This window comes from Ipomoea triloba, chromosome 6, assembly GCF_003576645.1.
Source record: "Ipomoea triloba cultivar NCNSP0323 chromosome 6, ASM357664v1".
Taxonomy (NCBI): Eukaryota; Viridiplantae; Streptophyta; class Magnoliopsida; order Solanales; family Convolvulaceae; genus Ipomoea; species Ipomoea triloba.
In genome coordinates this window covers 25981471-25996890 of record NC_044921.1, presented here as the reverse complement: position 1 = coordinate 25996890, position 15420 = coordinate 25981471, and the positions used below count along the sequence as shown (strand labels likewise).

At 37.7% G+C, this 15420-nt stretch overlaps 3 protein-coding genes across 7 annotated transcripts; 1 reads left to right on the top strand and 2 right to left on the bottom strand.

Moving 5' to 3' along the window:
* Window positions 1–955: 955 nt before the first annotated feature.
* On the top strand, window positions 956–4971 carry LOC116022927 (rhamnogalacturonan I rhamnosyltransferase 1-like). The gene is made up of 8 exons (XM_031263840.1): window positions 956–1843; window positions 2593–2660; window positions 2762–2850; window positions 2950–3115; window positions 3196–3485; window positions 3568–3772; window positions 3864–4021; window positions 4185–4971. Exons 1-8 carry the CDS (start codon window positions 1498–1500, stop codon window positions 4444–4446), a joined length of 1584 nt encoding a protein of 527 aa, XP_031119700.1. The 5' UTR covers window positions 956–1497; the 3' UTR covers window positions 4447–4971.
* A 212-nt stretch (window positions 4972–5183) lies between these two features.
* LOC116021704 (cytochrome P450 87A3-like) lies at window positions 5184–8744 on the bottom strand. Its single transcript, XM_031262173.1, has 8 exons — window positions 8548–8744; window positions 7688–8012; window positions 7056–7202; window positions 6722–6976; window positions 6120–6209; window positions 5956–6034; window positions 5548–5654; window positions 5184–5433 (listed from the first exon to the last, which is right to left on the bottom strand). The coding sequence occupies exons 1-8, from the start codon at window positions 8742–8744 to the stop codon at window positions 5212–5214; spliced, it is 1422 nt and encodes a 473-aa protein (XP_031118033.1). The 3' UTR covers window positions 5184–5211.
* An 854-nt stretch (window positions 8745–9598) lies between these two features.
* LOC116022792 (transcription factor BIM1) lies at window positions 9599–15420 on the bottom strand. Of its 5 annotated transcripts, none has more exons than XM_031263666.1 (12): window positions 15129–15420; window positions 14754–15019; window positions 14545–14613; window positions 12680–13039; window positions 12210–12321; window positions 11996–12126; window positions 11789–11897; window positions 11431–11500; window positions 11255–11347; window positions 10664–11097; window positions 10200–10329; window positions 9599–10048 (listed from the first exon to the last, which is right to left on the bottom strand). In XM_031263666.1, exons 2-12 carry the CDS (start codon window positions 14788–14790, stop codon window positions 9947–9949), a joined length of 1647 nt encoding a protein of 548 aa, XP_031119526.1. In that variant the 5' UTR covers window positions 14791–15019; window positions 15129–15420; the 3' UTR covers window positions 9599–9946. The 5 variants fall into 5 exon arrangements, with proteins under 5 accessions (XP_031119526.1, XP_031119525.1, XP_031119528.1 ...); XM_031263665.1 differs by having other exon boundaries at window positions 14754–15002; XM_031263668.1 differs by having other exon boundaries at window positions 12210–12315; window positions 14754–15002.

The following is a 15420-nucleotide window of genomic DNA, read 5'->3' as shown; positions in this document are numbered from 1 at the left end:
GCAGTTGGTAAGTCACCCATGAAAATGTCTCATTTGGACCCAAAACGATGGAGACTTTACATGATGCGACTGCCCGGCCAAGATTTTCTGCACTTTTTCAACTCTTTGGTGGGTTCATGAATATAGTATTTGTGATAGTTATTATGTTAATTCAATGATTTTTTTCCTTCCTTTTATGTTTAAAAGAATAAAAATAGAGGACAATCTATGTCGTAAGTTATCATTTCTTAATTATAATTAAAATCACATTTTTTTTCGCACTTCACGTGCAAAAGTTTGTGTAATATATCATGATAATTTGCTGCGTGGGGTAGATATTTTCATAGCGCGGAATATGAATGAAAAACAAAATTCAAGAGATCGTCATTTGTATCTTTCGTTGAGAGATTTTGTGACAAGAGTGATTTTACTCAATAAGGCACATAGAAAGGTTAATGCTTGTGTCGATTGGTTGATTGCCCACTGTGATTGTTCTATACATGTGTTGTAAGTCTACAATCATTATGATTAATAATTGTATTTTCTCACATGGTTAAAGTTCTATGACCATTTTATGTATAGTTCTTGTTCTGTATTTGTACTATTTCCTTGTATTAAAAAATCGCTTCGGCGTTTTAAAAGAACAAAAAAAAATTACAATAAAACGTCAAACAATGCAAGTGAGAGATGGTACGACGATGAGAAGTCCGAATTTGTTAGTGATACCAAAAACATAATAAAGTTGTTGACCATCTTGCTGATATGAAACTTCAATATGCTCGGGATTTTAGATGACCCTTTCTGACAGAGCATCTGGTGAAACTTAATTATTGATCTTTATTCTTAAATTTTACTATTGTAACTAATTGAATTGTTCACGACAGCAACAAATAAAGGTAAAGGCAAGGGAAGAGGGTAAGATGGTAGTATGCATAGTAGATAAGTACCGTCCAACCAACAACAGTGGTGAGTGGTTTTAGCTTTAAGAATGCGATCCAGTGAATGTGCGACTACTCTACTCTCCCTGTGCCTCTCCCTCTTCTCCTTCCTTTCTCAGTTCTCACTCTATTCACATTTTTCACCTTTCATTCCCCTTTTGACTCTGTTCCCGGCATTTCCAGATTCCGGTGACCTCGCCGTCGTCTCTCCCAGTCATTCCCCAGATCTCCGCCCCTTAGATCCCCAATATTTCCCTCCCCATACTTAGCTACTACAAAATTTTGCTCACTCTCTCCCGTGATCGCTTAAAGACTGAGCCTTTTCTCGAATCTCTTGTAAAAGATAAGTTCTTTCACTTCTATTTCTGGAGAGAATCTATACTCTCAGTGCTCCAATCACATTTCTAGAGTTTTGGGGGCCATTTCAGAGACTGTCGGTGAGATTTAAAAATCCCAGAATCTGAAGAATTCATTAACATTACCGAAAAGGTGTTGAATTTTCGACCCAATTTTGGAAATTTTTGGATCCTACATTATACCCAAAGACGCAATCTTGCTCTGGAACGTGGGGGAAAATGATATGTGCAGAGTAGAGGGTAAAAGGAGTGAACTTTGGGAAATTGGGAAGAGAAAGTGGGGATCAGGGAAAATGGTGTTGAAAAAAGCGGCGGCGGCTTTCAGGGAGAGCCGGGTGGAGAAGCTCAGAAGCTCTGTAATTTTTTCACGGTCGAGAATGAAGCTGTGGATGATAAGGGCGACGACGTCGGTTTTGCTGTGGACTTGTTTCATTCAATTGACTACCTTTGGGGAGACTTGGGGGCCAAGGGTTTTGAAGGGCTGGCCTTCTTGCTTATCACAGGACTCCATTTCAGCAATGCATCTTAATGCTGCCAAAGATGTCCCAGCCACTGTTCTTCCACCTAAGAGTGAGTGAGCCTCACTTTCTTTTCTCCTATGATGTTTTTGTCTGGAATTTCAATGTTTTCTGTCTGCCCTGATAGGTTATGTTTAGTTCTTTTGATGATGTAAATGTCAGAGGAAGAATGTGTGTGTATATGTGTGTATATGACAAACTACTTGTGTTCGTGTTTATATAGGTAAATGAACATAAATGAACAAATTTTAAAGTTCGTTTAATAAACGAACAGAGTCTGAACATTCGTATGCTCGTTTGCTAAGAGCTCATGAACAAGCTCATTTAGTTCATGAACATGTTCTTTTAGTGGTGTTCATTTAATAATGTTCATGAATAGGCTTGCTTTCGACTTTGATATTAGGTGTTACTTTTGGTTTATAGTTATGTTGTTTGTTTGGTTATTGTTCGTGATCATAGACTTTTTCTTGTTCAGAAACAAATTATGATCATGAACATGTACAGGTGTTGGTTCGTGAACAAAGTTGCTTGGTAAGAAGTCTACTTAGTGTAATATTAGAGAGTTTTGGATTTGAAGGAAATCTTCAATGGGGTCATAGTAGAAATAATTTGGCATCATCAATGGGGACTTTTCAATTTGAGGTTTTTGCTGCTTGTCAGGCTTCTTGTTTGAACTCTCTTGTATAGTTGTATACTTCATGCTAGTGGATTAGCTTTATCCAATCTTTCGTATGAGTTGTTCACTTATTTTGAATTGGTTCGTGCGATGCTTATATTTGCTCTTCTTATTTTTCAATCCAGGGATTTATAAAAACAACGGTTACCTAATGGTTTCTTGTAATGGAGGACTTAATCAAATGCGGGCAGCAGTAAGTGACTTTCTGAGTTATCGGTCTATTGAGTAGCTATACTATATCAGACCGGTGAATTTGATGTCCAAAATTTGCGCCTTTTTTTTTTTTTTTTGCAGATTTGTGATATGGTTGCGATTGCAAGATATCTGAATGTTACTCTTATAGTTCCTGAGCTTGATAAGACCTCTTTCTGGGCTGATCCGAGGTGTGTTTCCTTAAACTTTGGGAAGAGCTCGTTTCTTCCTATATCCTTCTATCTATGATCTTGTTATGCTGAAATTGGAAATTATCGTTTCACTTGCAGCGAGTTCCATGACATATTCGATGTCGATCATTTTATCACGTCCTTGAGAGATGAAGTTCGTATATTGAAAGAGCTACCTCCGAGGCTCAAGAGGAGAGTGGAGATGGGAATGTTTTATTCCATGGCGCCTATTAGCTGGTCCGACATTTCTTATTATGAGAATCAGGTTTGGTTTTATCAGCCTTTTTGTTTTCAATTGTCGTGTTTCCCAGTCCTTACGATGCTAATAATATAACCGGTTTGCAGATTCTTCCTCTCATACGGAAATACAAAGTTGTCCACTTGAATAGAACCGATTCTCGTCTAGCCAATAACGGTCAGCCCTTGGAAATTCAGAAGCTGCGTTGTCGAGTAAATTTTAGCGCCCTGAAATTCACGCCTCAGATAGAAGAGTTGGGTAGAAAGGTTATCGGACTTCTCAGACAGAAGGGTCATTTCATTGTTCTGCATCTCAGATATGAAATGGACATGTTGGCGTTCTCGGGCTGTACCCAGGGATGCAACAACGACGAGGTAGAAGAGTTGACGAGAATGAGGTAAAACCCGTTTCCTCGTGTTCACCTATCTTTCGCCTTGAAAATCACTCCTCACTTTTTACCGCTTTATTGTAAACTTTAGATATGCTTATCCATGGTGGAAGGAGAAAATCATAAATTCGGATTTGAAAAGAAAAGACGGTCTATGCCCCTTGACTCCCGAGGAAACCGCCCTTGCACTAAGGGCATTAGACATCGATCCTAGTATACAGATTTACATTGCTGCCGGAGAGATATATGGAGGAGACCGAAGAATGGCTAGTCTTGCAGCATCTTATCCAAACCTGGTCAGTCGAAAAAGTAGAAATCAATCGTTTATTGCTCAATTAGCTTCTGTTCCTTGGATTCACCATACGTACTGGTGGCCGTTTTCAACAGGTTAGAAAGGAAACGCTGTTGGATCCTTCCGATCTTAGGTTCTTTCAAAACCACTCGTCCCAGATGGCTGCATTAGACTATCTCGTTTCACTCGAGAGTGATATATTTGTACCTACATACGATGGAAACATGGCAAAAGTTGTCGAGGGTCATCGCAGGTACATTTATAAACAAACTTGCGGTCATATTAGTTAGGGAAATTTTGATCGATAATTTTGAAACGAGTCCAAACCCCAAACAATCTGTTCAATCTGAAAATGAATTTAGGCAAATAAACGCAGAAAAATTGCTCTGATGCTCTCTTTACTGCTTTGTTCTCAGATATCTCGACTACAAGAAGACGATCCTTTTGGACAGAAGGCTTCTAGTGGATCTGATAGACCAGTATATCGCTGAATCATTAACGTGGGTTGAGTTTTCCAACGCTGTTAAGGCAACACACGCTGATCACATGGGGAACCCCGCCAAAAGGTTGGTCATTCCAGACCGACCCAAGGAAGAGGATTACTTCTACTCCAACCCTTGGGAGTGTTTACAGCCATCAAACGAGGATGGAGCGTTAAGTAGTAGCAGTAGTATCTAAAATCACGGGGGCAGTAGCATACGTTGAGAATACTACCACGCGGTTCTGTGATGAAAGTGTAGAGACGTTATTTAGCCCCTCTATACATACAGTCAGTCGGTCATACATAGCTACATTCCTCAGAAAGCGGGATTGTGTTGAAGTACAAAGGTAGGGGAGGATGGCTGCACTTCAAAGCGTCGAGTTTTTACATAAGTTTTAGTAATCAAATTCATGTATAGAAGCCCTGACATTGAAGGGGTTATATGAACTGCAGTGTACACAACATAGATTTTGTTTCATTGGAAGCAAAGGTTGTCTGTCTCAGCTGCTTGCCTTTCCTCTTCTTGTCTAGTGAACACACTGCACACACATTGTTGTCATATACTTTAGTTGTGGCTTTTGGGTATCATTAAATGCTTAAAATGGTGATTAGGAGCATATTTAGCAGTCATCAGTTAGAGGGTGAATCTGATATGTATAGCAGTCCCATTATGTTGTAACATTCAAGTATCAAAATGAAGTGGACACAAAAATCCCGTAAAACTTTTTTAAGGTCTAATGTTTTTCTAAAAACCCCCAACTACTTTCTGAGGGTGTACATCAGGTAAACCCAACCTTTTACCTTAGTTCGTAAAGGATTATAAAAATGTAAACCAGACTTAGTTGTCCATAGCTGATTAGCTCCTGTTGAAAGTTAAAAACTTGACTAATTTGGCTGAGATTGTCTTTCCTAATCTGGAGTGCCCGTAATTTTTACTTGACGCCTCAAATATCTCGAATTGGTCAATCAGTTAAGCTCGTTAACTGGATTTGGAAGCCATTTAGAAATAACAATGCCGGAGTTCGAACTATCTTCCCTTCTTCTACAACTTTCCACCTGTAGTTAGTGACCAAGTAATGCAAGAGGATAGCCATTCCCATCTTTGCAAAATCAGCACCGGCACAAAGCCTTTGACCTCCACCAAACGCCATGAATTTCTTGGATGCAGAATGCAGTTCTTGACCCTTTTTAATTCCCAGTACTCATAAATTATTAGTCGATTCAAAGGATAAAATTTTCTTATCTTATATATTATATAAGAGCTAGTAGGTGTATATGTGACAGCGTGAGTGGCTTACATTCCACCTGGATGGATTGAATGCTAGGGGATCCTCGTACTTGTCTGCACTTAGATGAACAGAAGATGGACACACCGCTACGGTCCAACCCGCCGGAATTGTATATCCTACATTAGGTTATAAGTTCAACTCTCGAGAGAAAAAATGCATCCACTATCTAAAAGTGTGCATTATATTAATAAATTCGGTCTTGTGACCCTAGGCCGACAAAAGATCACAATGAGGTAAATCAGTCAGGTATAAGTTTCATATACCAGCAACCAAGAATGTCAATACGCCGATGTTGCATATACTAGCTGAATTGTTCAAACAAAGAAAGCCAATAGGCCGCTCACACGAGGTGTTGAACTTGGAACCTTACGATTATTTGTAAATTTATTAGATGTAACAACTTGAACTTGAACTTGCCTTTGAGTCGGACATCTGCCATTACTTTTCTTAAGATGAGTGGAGCAATGTTCCCCAGCCTGACTGTTTCATTGATAACCTTCAACCCATACAAAGAAAATTTAAGTTTGATGTATTTAAAAGATCATTTAATTAATAAAATGAATATAAGTAAAGAAGAAGACCATGTGCATGAAATTCATGGACTTATATTCCTTCCATGTAATGGGGGAGTCCTTGTTTTCCCTGCTTGCTACAATTTTCTGTTGCTCATCCTACAATATTGTATCAATACACAAGTAAGTGGTCAGAACGTAACCCTACTACAGAGTATTTGTTTTGTCAAGAATATAACATTTTCAACCATTAAAATTGATGAAAATTAGGGTTTCAATAAAGTTACTAAGTTTTCTGACCACCTCAAAGTTGGCTGAAAAGTAATACCAATCATTTTTGGTGGATGAACGAAAATTCTGATGGAAAGCTAGTAGCCGCTATCCGAATGTACACTTTTGGTGTGATTTTTACCAACAAATTAAAAGACGGCTACGAGTAAACTAGCCTAAGTTACTTATAGCTGACCGACTAAAATCAAACCAGGAAAGCTGTTCCCACAGAAAATTATACCATTGTGGTTACCAAATTAAACCAACTTCACAAGATTCAACTTGAAACTTTGTGATTACGAATTCGGCTAGGGTTGTCCCAAAATATAATGCTCTAGTAGTGTGATTTAGAATATATACATATATACAAGAATGGTTTAGAATGAAATGTTAAAACCTACCTGCAATTGTCGTAAAGCTTGAGGATGTTGATTGAGGAAGTTCAAGGCAAGTGTGATGGCTGCAGATGTGGTTTCATAGGTAGCAAACAACAGAACAAACATTAAATCCACTGCAATTTGTTCTGTCAGAAATGTGCTTTCGTCGTCTACTTCCTTCAATAGGTAATCCAAGAAATCCTCATCACCATGCTTCTCTTTCATCCCTCGCCTCTCTTTTACAGTCCCCTTTATCAATTTTATAGCATTTTTGCGTCCCTAACAAATTAAAACCCCAAAAATAATAATAAACTTTATGAATTAACATTTTATATATGTATACATGCAGTTTACGTACTCTCATGGAAGCATGGTGAGCAGTTCCAGGGATGTTGAGAGGGAAAGAGATAAAGCCATCAATGAAAGCTCTGTAACAGTGTCTCAGCTCCATTGCCCTTTTCTCACCATAGCTGAAAACTTTCTTGGCAACAAGCTTGAATATCATCTGTTAATAATCAACGAAATATAGTTAATTAGTAAGCAATGCATGAAATGAAATATATATATCGAACTAACCTTAACTTGTGAACTTCGAACTTATGAAGGAATGCACCACATTTATTACATAATTGCACCGCACCTGACAGACATGTATGAGAGCATAGCAGTGCAATCATGTAGTGTTGCGGTGCAATCCTTCACAAGTTTGCAGTTCGCAAATTAAGATTGGTTCTTGCCTGATTATGATATATATATATATATATATATATATATATATATATATATATATACTTCCTGGTTTGATCCGTCAATAATGTTTAACCTAGACTGATTTACTTCTTATTTTTATTTGCAAGTCATTTGCCAACTAGGATTAGAAGTTATCCTCGTACAATCTCGGATATTGGTTGCGGATTTTGCTCCCCAGTCAAAATAAAACAATATATATAACATAAAAAGTTAATACATGAATGAATATTGATTACGTACAGTTTCAGTAGCTTCTTTAACATCAAACTTGGGAAGGGCAGTCCAAGAATGGAGGTGTTTCCTGGTGAGGTGGTCCATCTCCGACAGCAATGATGCTTTAAGGTTTTCGGGGCTTACGAGGGTGAGAATGAGGTTCTTGAGATAGCGGTGGAAGGCTCCATGGTGAACCGTTAATCCCTGTTTTCCGGTGAGTTTGAGAGCACTCTCTGTGTACCATAGCTGAAAAAGCTTCCCTTCTTGTTGAAAGATGAAATGGTTGACCTCTGGATCTGTAGAGAACACCACTTTCTGACCAACTAAACTTGTTCGAAACAGTGAGCCATATCTGCAAATATACTACAAATTTGTCATCCTAAAAGAAAACCCGGGATTTTTATGGGTGAAATTAAAGTTTCTTTTGAAAAATAACATTTTTCTGATAACCCGAAAGTGGTTGAAAATTGCTTAACCGACTACATGAAAGTGGTCAAAACCCTAGGTATTGAACACCCAATAATGGTTAAAAACTTAAGTTTCATATGAAAGTTACATTTCTAACCACCTAAAAGTGGTTGAAAACGGCATAACACCACCTAAAGGTCCTCGGATCAAAACCTTAGGTAGGGTATAGAAATTCTGACAAAAATTCATGGTTTAGATTAACTTTCTAACCACTTTAAGAATTTAGAAAATTCCTTCTCTCTCCTACCAACCAACCATTGAAAGTGATCGCTAGTCAAAAACTTTAGTCAATTAAGTCTGACTTATTCGCAGACTTCCAACTACATATGACCAAAGTGGTTGAAATATAATTCTTAAGATGACAGGAATCTTCAACAACTAGTGATTGATGTTCTTGATCTTGTGTTTACTATTTGTACCTTAAGGTTCTCTTGTTGATGAAGGGGTGGATGCCTTCTAGGGGATGGGATGAGAAGTATTGGATGGATTCTCCAATGATGGGGAAGCCCATTGATCCTGGAGGGAGCAATCCTTTGCACTTGGGGTTTCTCCATCTATACACCCATTGAGTAGCCACTACAAGAAGCACTGCACTAAGGTACACAACAACCCACATAATTACTTTTCCTTAAAACTTTTAGAATATGATACTATATTTTTGTATGATATTCTACCCTACCCATTTGCTAGCTATCCCTCAGTTATATAGTAGTAAGCTAAAATGTGCATTTCAAGAACTAAAGCATAAAAAATGATACCACATATAGCGCAACCAATTGTCATGTGCCCCAATTTCTTGATATGATTTAAGTTTGTCGAGTAATACTAGTTGTACTTTTCTTTCTTGATATGGTTTGACAATGGAAGGTTATTGTAGGGGCTTTGTAAATGTCACAAAGGTGATTAACCTAATATATCATATACACATTTATCCTATGGAATTTATCTTGGGAGGGTATCTTAGAATCTACTGCCCATACGGCTTAATTTGGAGATTAGTTTCCTTTTCTTGTTTCTTTCACATGTTTGGGATGTCTTGTACATCTAACTCTACAATGAAGTTTTGACATTTACTTCTCCGGATATGCCTCAACCGTCCACTAATTTTTTAAAGTGTTCGTACAGTTCTCACAATAAAACTAATTCCATAATTCTTTTTTAATTAGTGTACTCGATCATCAGTATGCCGGACTTACACTTTGTACCTTGCAAATAAGCTAAGCTATTAACTTATGAAACTCTGCACCCTATGGCAGACAGTTAAAGTTAGTTAAACTTTAACTTTTTTGGTCAGTTAACCAATTGAGCTATGTCGCCCATGATGTTTAATTCTTGTCCTTGGGATTTTGCTTAGGATAATTAGGGAGTTTCTATAAGGATATTCCTATATATAAAATAATAGAGAAACATTCACCCTAACTGAATGTGTGCATTCTGCTAGTAAAAACATTATCAACTGTGAAAAAAAAATTGTTTGAAACTCAACAGGGAATGTATATAGTAAAAGCCTTAAGCTAAAACTGCGGCTTCTGAACATCAGTTTCAGTAGGAATACAGGCAGGACAGTAATAATAATTCAAGGAATATCACACTTGTTAGGGACAACCTGTGCAGCCCAACAATCTAAAGATAAAAATGATGAAGAAAGAAATAAATTACATGTACAGTGGGTTCGTGATGTTGTTTGGGTAGATTTATATATATATATATATATTACCAGTATTTCTTGAATAATCCTTATGAAGGAAAAGTGGTAGACCCAAAAAAATGAATAAATCAATTACAGAATGAATGCTTCTATTTGTTGTCAGCTTAGCTTCAGCTGGTTTTTATCCTTTTCAAGGCTTGGCTGGATTCCTCCCCCGCGCTTGTGACTAAGGAATGTGGAATTGGTTGATTGCTCGTGGAAACATCGTCTCCCTGAATTGAAGAAACTCATGATGTTAAGGTGATTCTAGCTTATGTGGCTGTGTGGTTGAGAATCCATGTCTAAACAATGTCTAAAGTTCTGAAAAGGTAATGGTTAAAAGTTAAAAGTGTAGATTGTCTGAAGGGGAAAGGATCCGGGTACCTTGATTGTGGAAGCTGAAGAATTTAATCTACCATTTGCTCTCTTCCCAAGGTCAATGTGTACTGAGATGCTGGCTTGCGAAAGATCTACACCAGAACTCTGAAGTGCGGTTGTGAGAGTACTTAACAACCTGGAAAATGCCAATGCATGTTGATGTTTATCACAAACCAGATGCCTCAAATAAACAAGTTCAACTAAATAGTGAAATGAAGTAGCTAGCTAGAACATGTATGCAAATGCAACGATGCTATCTACAACGTTACAGGGAAAAGTAACAATCAGGAGAGTTTAAAGCTTCTTAAATCTGTGTTTTCCAAGGGGCTTCATTATTTACCCAAGAAGATGTATGGAAGTAATAGAATGTTGTCAGTTTAGCACTATAGCTTCTTACATGCTTCTATTGCAAAAGCATAAATTTAAACCCAATATTTATGAACTGAAACTTTTGGAGAATGAAATCTTACCCTTGTGAATAGATGCTTGAAATGCTGATTGTACCACTTTCTATAGTTGGGTCCTGGTCTTTTGGCTCATTGCTTGCAACAGTGTAATTGGATGTGTTTGATCTACTCTGAGGAAATTGAGGTTGATGCTGTGATGTTGATTTGTCTTTACCAGACACTAGTTTTGGCAGAGGTTGTGATGCTATGTTTCTTGTCCCACAAAGAGGGAATATGTTTGGATCAAATGGCAGAGGCATGGGCTGCTGATGACCACCATCTTTTATCAAAGCAGTGCTCATGTCTGGTTCTGCTTTCTGTCCGTTTACAGGAATTGTTCGAGAAATCCCAGGTTTGCTATCAGCAAATTTTGATGCAAATATGAGTGCTGGATCAGATGCATTATTCGTCCCTTGCGAATGATCAATAAAGCCTTGAGCACCCCTTTGGCAATTGTTCTATTTCACAAACAAAGGTTGAAGCTTTAATAAGTGTGTTAACAGAACGAGAATCATAAATCAAAAATTGTGTATTCACAATTGCTTTCAGCCATGGACTTTGAGCATGAATTTGTTGAGAAGAAGGTAGAAAAAAAAAGACACAAATATGAGTTACCCATGGAAGCTTTGTTGGTTCATGTTCCCAGCTTTGGTATGATCCCTCATGCTTCTGCACTTTCTCTTGTAGGAATTGAATGTACTCGATAACCTGCATACGGATTCACAGTATAATTCCGTAACGTGATGACTGTGTGGTTGAAGTAGGACAAAAGTAACTTGATATGCACAAACCTCTAGTAAGAATGATGCTTTGTCTCTCTTTTGGTCACTGTGTGGGATGATATCTCTCAGCATCTGAAATCTGCATAATGAAAGTAGAAATACTAAATATCCAGCTGTGCCCTGACACCCTTTCAGCTTAAATATTTATATATGTTTAGGAAGATTTATATTCAACCCCTAAGATTTATATTCCAATCAATTAATAAGATCATTAGCCAAACTTCAAAGAAGAGCATCGATGAATAAAATTGAAAAAAGTACTCTGTAGAAGTAACTAAAATGCAATCATATCCCCAGCTTATTTAGGATAGACTAAATTAGTAACTACTAAAGGATTACTTTCTTTTGTAGCTATTGTAAAACATGCCTGTCATTGATCTTGCTCCTTCTACGCTGCTCTGTTGCTGAGTGCTTAGAGCGTGGAGTATTAGGCTTCTGATCATTGCTTTTTCCAACGGTTTTTACTGACAGGTTTCCTGCTTAAAGAAATTAACTATTTTAATTTTTTAAGTTACAAGAAACTAACTATAAGAACAATCAGTAATTACCCAAAGTTAAGTGGGAAAAAAAAAACCTTTTGGGTGAGGTGATGGCTCTTTCTTGATGACAAATTCTTCCTCATCTTCATCTTCATCCTCTTCTTGTGCACTTTTAGCTGATGTTATCATATTTAGGAAGCTCTGATTGTTCTGAGCGGCCAATTGTCTGCAAGATAACCAGAGAATTAGAAGTGAAATATGAATACTAAAGAGTCCATAAAAAATGACTGCAATGAAATTGCCACCCACTGAGAGGATGAGAAAGAACTGAAGGCTGCAGTGCTATGCTTAAGGTTGGAGGATGACTGTGATGGCCATTCCATCGCCACGGGCCTCTGTCCTCCTGTGTTTACTCCTGTTTCTGTCAAGCAGAAGTCAGCATTAATTCAGTGCTATAGTTTCAAGCTTTGGTAATTTGATGCAATTATGAAGTACAATAATCGAAAAGGAAAGAAAATAAAAGGTGAGGTGGTATTGGGAGAGAATGATCAATAAGCAGAGGTATTGAGGCCTAAGCTATGTCACACTGCAAAATGGTGAGGTGGGACAAGGAGAAAATATTGGATCCTCATTTCAACATTATGCACTGATGGAACGTAACAACAAATTGAGTTATCGGTACTAGAACATGTCATTAGCAATAAACATCTTGTTAAAATAAGCACAGCATTTAATTTTTTAGCATCAACTAAGGAAATCCACAAAGCTAATTTCATTACCTCTTAGAACATGTCTCTCCCCAGAACTATTCTCCTTCCCTGTCTTTCCCTTCTTCACTGCAGTTTCATCCCACAGAGTGAATCCACTCCCCGAGTAAGAACTGCAGTTTGAGTTTTCGTCGTTTCTGTCAGTACTACTTGGCTGTGCCATAGTAAATATGCTCCCTTCTGGCTTTGGAACCCTTTGCAAATAAGAAATGCTATAGGTCCCAATCCCACCAGGTAGGTTGTGCTCCATGGAAGGAGGAGGTGGAGGCTTTTCAGCAATTGTCACTTCAACCTTGCTTTCTTCCTTCCCAACAGTTCCCTCTGCTTGTTCTAGTGGTTGCAAGAAGTCATGAGTTCTGAGGTATCCCCCTGCTATTGTATATAATAAGCCACCATAAATTGAAGATTTTAATGAACTACAACACCATCATACAATATATCACTATAAAGCATTGAAAAGAAAGTAAAGAAATAATTTTCTTAATCTTTTTTGTTGGTTGTGCAAAGGTAGAACCGTAGAACCTAGCAACTTTTGCATCTTCTAAACTTGTTTCCTCTTGAGGTTTTCATTTTTTTAAGAGTGATGAGAGAAACCCACTGCCACTACCAGAAGGCACTATTGCCAGGTTTTCAAGTTTTTAATATACATGATATTATGAACTACAAGAATTAATATAACATGGTCATATATGTATGGCAACTTTTTGCCACTTTTTTCTTGCTCCACAACTAATCATGCTCAAGCTATATAACTCAGATTTCACATGGACCCACCCCACTAGTAATACCAAAAAAAACAGGTGTCTATTAAATGTAACTAGACATGCCATATGTAATTGTATCTAGTACAAAAGGAATTCGGTGTAGATACACCTTAGAAAGGAAAATACTGCATGGACTCCCACTTTTTTTATTTCTTACTTCTACTCTCTCTGACACTTTTCGGAATACTAATGATGAAAATATCACATTATTATTTGCCATGTCAGAGAATAAAAATGAGGGAGTAAATAAAGTAGAATTCCCTTAGAAATTTCTATATTATTATTATTGGGAATTACAGAGAAGGGATGGAGAAATGGGTAGGGCAGAAACTGGGCCCTACCTAAGAATAGTCAGGCCCTGAATCTCTGATCCGATGGGGCGTTAAAAGTCCAGAACAGTTCTATCACCCCCCTTTTTGGATTCAGCATGTAGGCCAACCCTAGGAAAATGTCCCACATAGCACGTGGCCCAGATCCACACACCAATCATCATCTCCCATCACGGGTGTATTAACTATGCTACTAATGCCTTGGATATTTTCCCTTTTAATCACCCACAAAATAACAACCAAATATATTATATTTACCTCAGTAATAAAAATTACCATGATGCATTGCAATTAATTAATTAATTATTATTCTCAACTTCGTCAGACTATATTTTAAAATTCACCATCATGCTCATAAAGAATAAAGAAGTAAATCTAGTTAATTTGTATGGTACACAAAGAACCCAACACAAACCAAACCCTCAATTTTCATGGCAGGAATCGAATCCCACCGGAGCAAGTCTTACCACAACCACTACCACAATCCTATATATATAATAAATCGTAAACTATACAAAAGAGGTAAACTACATTAAGAAAATCTTGTGCAACAAATTTGATTAGAAAGAATCAAAGTCATGATATTCTGATAAGAAAATCATGTTTTACCATATCGGTTACTCCATTTTGGACAAATTATTATTATTGGGATGAGTGGGCAACGCCAATTACCGAATAAAAGAAATTTTGACCATTTCTACGGAGTAAAAATTAAAAGGAAATTCAAAGAAAGTTGAGAAAAGAAGAAAAAGGAAAGATTTTGGTCTGTACTGGAAAATTTTACCTTGGCGGGGTCTTGGATCTTGTTCCGCGGGTGCATATAGTGAAAGAAAGTCATGCGTCGTCTTTCTGCCTGTTGAACAAAACACACAATTCAAATTCTTCAAGTCTCTGTTTTTACCAAGTATTGCTCGGACTCTCACTGTGAATTTTTTTAATTATCTTTTTAATTACTACAGAATATGAACTCGAAAGTAAAAAACGGAAAATTACCGTCAGTTCCGAAAGCTCTAGGTTGAGGCAACTCCATCCACTCTCCTTCTTCGCGATTTTCCGAAATTCAACTGAATTTCCGATGGATGCAGCGGAATTCGACAATTCAGAAATTTAAATTCTTCAGCTGACGTTTAGATCCGCCTCCCGCCGATGATGGGAGGCGCATTCACGAACTTTTTTTACAGCTCGGCGACTTTTTCCGGCGAAAGTTTCAGTTTCCGGGGGAATTCTCGTCAGTCTTCGTATCTACAATCAAAATTCAGCTGAATCGTGCAGAATTCATCTCAAAATGCGGAGAAAAAACAGCAAAACACGAAGAAAAAAAATGCTTAACAATGGAGATCCAGAACCAGAGCTGAAGAAGATGAGTACCTGTGAGATACACACACACAATGAAGAATTCGGGTCGAAAATCAAACCCAGCTCCCGCAATTCTCCCGGCGGAATGAGGAAGTGATCCAATCCAATCCAAACAGTAAAACTTTTCTCGATTTTTTTTGGTTGTAGGCCCCGTTATCCCGTTCAGGATTAACAAGAACACCGTTCCAGAACACCAACTATACTGGCTCGACCTCAATTCAGGGCCTCTCTCTCTCTAGATTCCTTTCTCTCTCTAGAATTCCTTTTTTCTTTCTTTCCTGTGAGGGACAGAGTGTGTTCTTCG